Below are 7,059 nucleotides of genomic sequence, written 5' to 3'. Positions count from 1 at the left end.
CCACACACGAACCGCCTACAATTGGATTACTAACACGTTAATCTAACTATTCAAATACAAACTACGTATTAACCCCTTACAATATTCGGCCAACCACACCTACAGATAATAGTAAGCTTATAAGAAATCAATAAGCAACTCATTAACAAATTTTTGTCAATGTTTACCACATAATCATAATTTTACTGCAAGCTGTCTTCCTAAGCAACAGTCACTAAATCATTTATAACTGGAGCTACGAAACTCCAAATCAAGTGCCGTTAATTTTCCCTGAAAATAGACTCATATATCTTATATCCATAAAATTTTCAGAATTTTTGGTTTGGCCAATCAATACCAGATTTTTCTCAAAGTTTCGCATGTTTCACTGTTTAACTAATCTGACCACTCTTCATTACGAATCAAATTTCTCATTGTACAGAATTCAAAATATGTTCTCGTTTATTTCATTTGAAACTAGACTCAAAAAGATTTAATTACATAATTTATTTAGCTTCTAATTCATCTCCCACAATTTATGGTGATTTTCCAAAGTCACGTTACTGCTGCTATCCCAAGCAGATTTATTACCGAATCAACTCTTTCACACATACCTTGCATGCATGTTATTTAAACATGTATATCACCAATCAATCATCACATATCTATGATTTTACTTAAGTATAATCTCCATTTCATCATTTTAAAGCACAACATGTTAGCCGATTTTTCCCTTTACCATCTAAGGCACATGCATGCTCATTTGTTTGGCTCAACTTCACCTATCTTCCATTTTTCATCAAAAGAACATGAAACAACAACCATTTCCTTCATTTTAATTCATGACTAAATGCTCACAACACAACTAAAAATCAAAATATACTTCAAGAGTTAAGGTAGAATCAAGAAGAACTCATGAACCTCAAAATAGAAGCAAGGTACCAAGAACTTACCTTCAATTTTCCTCCTCCTAATGACCGAATACTCAAGAGCTTTCTCCTCTCCTTTCTCTTCTCTAACTTTCAGCTATGATGAACAAAGATGGACAAAACTTTGTTCTTTTCACCCTTTTCTTTTAATAAAACTTCATATTTCATCCATTTAATTCTTTAATACAAAAGACATGAAATTCTTATCATGAAACATTTATCTAACCCATTATCATGGAACATTTACCTAACCTATTATCAATTTGTATCAATTTGTACCATAAATTATGGATATCAAGTGTACATTTTGTCTACAACAACATGATGGCTGGCCACTTCATGTAAAATGGGAGGTTTGTCATGCAAATCCTCCTATTTTGCACTCCTATTTATTTGGCCACTTCAATTTAGCCTATAGCATTTTCAAACATTTTCACATAGGTCCTATTTCATAATTTCACCCCATTTTTCTTATGGAACAAAAATTAACTAAAATTGTCGGGTTCTATCTTAAGCTTGGGATTTCTAGAGGCCCACTAACATAATTAAACCTATGCCAACATTCACAGGATTCCCGAAAATTGGGGCGTTACAACCCAGAGATAAATGCCATGTCATGTATACCTTATCAATAAATGAGTAAGCATATTATAACTTTTCAGATACATTCCGCCGAGAGGTAAAATATCTATTATTAAAAAAATTTATTGATATGTTTTTAATTCGTGCAAGGATAAATGTCATACCATGTATACTTCACCGATAAATGAGTGAGCAAATTTTAACATTTTCAGTCACACTTCGATGAGAGGTAAAATATATATTATTATAAAAAATTACTAATATTTTTTTGAGTCATCCAAGGATAAATGTCATGTCATGTATACCTTGTCGGTAAATGAGTGAGTACATTCTATCCTTTTTAGGCACACTCCGATGAGAAGTAAAATATATATTATTATAAAAATTTGTTTATATTTTTTTGAGCCGCACAAGAATAAAGGTTGTGCTATGTATACTTTGCCAGTAAATTATCAAGTACATTCTAGCTTTTTCAAGCACACTCCAACTAAAGTTTTCCACCTTTTCAAACTTGACATTGCCTTTACAGGCTCAACATGTCTTTTCAAGCTCACTAAATTTAATAGCAAAAACACTACTCAGTGGCATATCTAAGCGAGGCTGATAGAGACCTCGGCCTCTCTTAAAATAAAAATTATTTATTTATTTCTTTTAAAAATTTTAAATTAATAAATATTAAATTATACTTTATTCCTCTAAAAATGATAAAATTTTAATTTAAAATGATAAAATTTTGATTTAAATTTTTAAAAATTATAGAATTAAATTATTAAAATTACAATTAAATTTCAACTCCTTAAAATAAAATTCTAATTAACTTTACCTCGACACTACTAATATTTTAAGGCATTAAAAACTTGTCAATTTACGTACATAAAAATAATACAAATACAATATAAATATAATAAAAGTCAAAGTCTATACAAAGTATATTAATAACACGTAAAATTTTGTATAAACTTCTATTACTTTAAAAACAAAGAAATAACACAATTTATCTCTAAATTGAACCACTAAATCAAATCGACATGAATACATATTTTTCTTAAATAAAGTTACAATTATAAATTGTACAAATATATAAATCCGACACAATAGTAACACATCATAAAATAATTAAAACTATAATCTAATTAAAATTCAATAACCTAAAAAGTAAGAAGTTTAACATTGAAACTGATAAGTTCTAAACAAAGAAATTGATAAATTTAATTCAATTAAAAACCTTAATAACATATCCCCATCATATCCCATAAATCATAATGTTTACTATTGCTTAGCTGCCTCCAAATCAACCATCCTCCATTCAGAAATTTGTAATTATGTTTGGGACAACTTTGTGCATAATTTAATAGATGAGATTAATTAGAAACCATAATTTAAATGGTGTGGAGACAGAAAATTTAGTACTACTGTTTTCTTGATTATTATGAATGTGCATGATAGCATGGTTAATAAACTCATGAATGCTAAAAAATTTTAAATGGATACATTGTCCCTGGGTTATTGTTATTTATTGTTAAATAGGTAGACAGCAGCCATAATTAATGTACCAAAAATAGAAACTAGCCATAGCTGCAAGCCAGACTGAGATGTGCTGATAAAGCATAGAATACAGGTAAATGAACACATGGGATTCATAAATTTTTTAGTTGAATGCTATTGTTTTGCTCTAGATTCGAATATTATCTTTTAAATGTTATAGATAAAAAAAATATGAATGTATTTAGGGTAATATATTAAAAAACCCATTAAACCATCTCACTTAGTTTAAACAAACTCTTCAATTATTTTTATAGTTAAGTAATTTCCTATTCTATGATTTTGTCGATTGAATCTTAATTCGATTAGCATGTACATTATTGTCAGTATAAGAAAACGTGGGTTCAAGGGTGCTGAAGCGTATTATTCTCCAACTTAAGGGTTGGAGAGGGGTTATGGGTAATTCTTGGCATTGTATCAAAAAGAGAAAATATGATTAGAATCTATAATGAAATTATTCAAAAAAAGTTCATAGGAATGAATTATTTTGAATTTTAGGCTCATATCTTAATTTTTCTGTTGATATAATAGAAATCCTATACAATTATAACATCAACATAAAATTTAAAAGAGTTATCAAAATTTTCAAAAGAGTGATTAAGTGTTATGTATATAAGCATTTTCAAGAAAAACTTAAAATAACATTTTGTTTTACTTTCAAAATTATTATTTTATTTTTATTTAATAAATTATTTACATCATATTAGATTAGTTTAAAAATTCAAAATAATTTTACTTTAATATTAAAATCAATGACTTTTATGGGTAAAAATCTTAGGATAGGAGCTTATTTAAGGGCAAAAATAGTTTAAGGGCTTTTAAAAATATATTAGCCATGTATTTAACAAGTTCTTCTATTATAGAGATCGATCAAATAAATTCTTCTACTATTAAAATGGGTTAATTTAGTCATTATACTATTAAAACAAATAAAGTCAAATTTTAACGGAGTTAACTTTTGTAGTTTAATATATATATATATATATATATATATATATATATTACTTTTAACATAGTTAATATTTTGATTTTTTTAATGGTTCCATAAATTAGTTTTGTTTTTTTTAACTATTGTGAGTTTGGTTTAGTTCGATCGGGTATTTTGAGTATTTTGAGTTTTAGGTTTTTGACATATTTTGACAAAATGAGTTTTGTTTTGTAATTTTAACATTAATTGATAAAATTTTAAAAAATAATTTACGAGTATTTCTAAAAATAATAATTTTTAAGCGAATAGAAATATCAAAAACTCTTAAACTAAAAAATTTAATAACTTTTATATAATAATTTTAAAAATATTTTCTATATAGAATTTTAAATTATTCTCACTATTTTAAATATAAAATATTTTTACATCATAAAAATTAATTTAATTATAAATTAAATAGAATTTGGTTTGGTTCGTTCAATCATAATTTTTAACTTATATTTTATGAATGGTCCAAATATCTCAATTCGAATTCGGTTCTTGCTCAACTCTACTGCAAATGAAACTTTTGTTTGTAGTTAAACGCAAAAGAAAAATAATTTTGATGTCATTTATTAAGCGACAAATGTTAACTCTATTATAATTTAATCTTATTTGATTCTTTTCAATAGTACAAGAATTAGATTGATCTATTTAATAATAAAGAGATTAATTTAATCTAATCGTTATAATAGAAGGACTTGATAAATACTTTCACCGATAAAAATATTTAGTAACCAAAAATATTAGTATTTAATACATTTTCAATAAAATATTTTACCTGCACATGTTTTTTACTTACTTTTTATTAATTTTTTATATATATTTTTTTACATTTTATTATTCCTTAAATGGGATATAATGCCAATTTTATGGATATATCAAATAATTTTTCTAAATAAAAACGAGTAAAAGAGTTAGAAATTGAAAGAAAGAGTTAAACAATTGCAACTCACTAGCTTCTATGGTCTCACATCGTTTACTACGGCCACAACCCACAAATCGCTCCCATAATTTTCACACTTCAAAACATTTTTCTGATTCAGTGACATCACCCACTTTAGCACTTTTTGAGATAATTTAAAACAAAATAAATTAAAAAGAGAGGGTATAATTCAAAAAGTAAATTGTTAATAAAACATTCTACCGTCAATCCTGACAAAGTTCATGCACTCATCATTGATCCAACTACACTTCTCAGTGAAGGGATTGACTACGTCTCTTTTAGGGTACTCATCAATGCAATCTTCCCAAACCCTAGTATCCTCCAAACCATCCTTCATTACTTCCCACACACAGTTGTTGCACATGAACCCAGCTCCAAGGCACACCATAAGAATCTTATCACCTTTCTTCAACCTCTTCTTAGCTTCCATGTAACTCAAAACATACCATAAACCACCTGCTGATGTGTTTCCAAATCTGTATAGTGCCATTCTAGTTGGCTCTAAGTCATATTCACTAAGTCCCAAACTCTTCCCAAGCCCATCAATCACTGCCCTTCCACCGGGATGGAGACAAAAATGGTCAACCCCAGACTTGAGATTTAAATTGGAACTTAAATTTTGGCCTTTGGTTGATTTTTTCCGGAGAGTTGATATTGCATATCGAAGCAGTTCCCAAACTGGTAATATTTTGGGCAATAGGAGCTTGAGATTCCCTGTAAAAGCTTTAGCAGCAGCTTTTGTTAAGTTTTTTGTAAGGAGGAAACCTTGGTAACCTTGTGGATCTTCAACCTGTATGCAACATCCGTATGCTTCGTTATCGTATCCGATATTGGTTCTTACGGTACACTCTAACTTCAACAAGCATCGATCTCTCAAGTTCCTTTTGTTTGTTAAGAGGATTGAACACCCACCGTTACGGAACAGGCAATTCGATAACATCATTGGCTTCTCTTTGCCGCAGTACCAATGCCTAGCGATTGATTCGGTGCTCACAACGATGGCGAACTGGTTCTTGTATGTCTTGAACAACTGCTGCACCATATCGATTGCAATCATACTTGCACTACATCCCATTCCCGAGAGACTGAAGGACTTAATGTTGTCCCTCATCTTGTACCTGTTTATAATCCGGGAAGTTAACGACGGTGCTGGTGAAAACAACGAGACATCGACGACGAGTATGTCGATTTCCGTCGGGGAAACTCTTGTTTTCTCGAACAGAGTGTCTAGTGTGCTGAACATGATCTCATCCATCTCGGCATGTGCATCGTTTTCCGAAGGAAACTCTTCTCTACCATCAATAACATTCCTTGGACCATAAGTTTCTTCACCAAGACCAGAACTAACAATGGTTTTTAAAAGAAACCTGTATTGGTCCAGACCAAGATTCTTGTTCCTCAACACAACTTTCACGCACGCATCAGTGTCGAGCTTCCTGTCATCGGTAGCCTTGAAACATTCATAACCCAACATATAGCATTGCTGATTTCTCTTCTGGAAAAACATGTTAACAAAGTGAGAAATGAGGCCACAAAGGAAAAGGAGACATATTTTCATTAAAAACTCCATTGAATAGGCTTGAGAATGTGATGGAGATGGGATGTTTATGTATAAAATCAAGAAATGTGAAGAAATTGAGAGAAATCTACTAGTTGGTATACTCTTGGTGGATTGGGTATATGTCTATTTATATTAAAAAGAGAACTATATCCCAATCTGACCTGGCTGGGGTAACCAGTTCAATTAAAACAAAAACACCTTGGTCCTATGTAATTTTTTTAATATAAAGACTATTTCAATCCATAATCCTTTCCACCTTTAAATTGGAGGAAAAAGACACTTAAAATTCACTTAAAACTACATATTCTTAATTGTTGTAAGAGCATCGATGCCAACTAAATTAAGACTTAATCGGTAGTCCAATATGTATTTTAGAACCAAGGGGGAAAATACAGGGAACGCAGGTTATACCCCCAAAAAAAGAGAATTTATGCTTTAGACCTCCAAATTAGACCCCCAAATTCATAAAATCATAATATATGGTAAAATTATAGTGTGATCCCTAAAAAATGTTAAATTTTGATTTAGTTCTTTCAAAAACCGTAAAGAAATA

The 7,059-nt window shown here is 29.7% G+C and overlaps 1 protein-coding gene across 1 annotated transcript; it reads right to left on the bottom strand.

The window, feature by feature from the left end:
- Positions 1–5,013: 5,013 nt before the first annotated feature.
- On the bottom strand, positions 5,014–6,642 carry LOC108487411 (3-ketoacyl-CoA synthase 19). Its single transcript, XM_017791754.2, has one exon. The coding sequence runs from the start codon at positions 6,513–6,515 to the stop codon at positions 5,130–5,132; it is 1,386 nt and encodes a 461-aa protein (XP_017647243.1). The 5' UTR covers positions 6,516–6,642; the 3' UTR covers positions 5,014–5,129.
- Positions 6,643–7,059: the final 417 nt, after the last annotated feature.

This window comes from Gossypium arboreum, chromosome 10 (assembly GCF_025698485.1).
Source record: "Gossypium arboreum isolate Shixiya-1 chromosome 10, ASM2569848v2, whole genome shotgun sequence".
Lineage (NCBI taxonomy): Eukaryota > Viridiplantae > Streptophyta > Magnoliopsida > Malvales > Malvaceae > Gossypium > Gossypium arboreum.
Note: the sequence above shows the minus strand (reverse complement) of the source record. Positions and strands in the feature narration are given on the sequence as shown.

Coding starts and splice junctions, on each gene's coding strand:
- LOC108487411 (XM_017791754.2), bottom strand. CDS start 6,515: ATGGAGTTTTTAATGAAAATATGTCTCCTTTTCCTTTGTGGCCTCATT.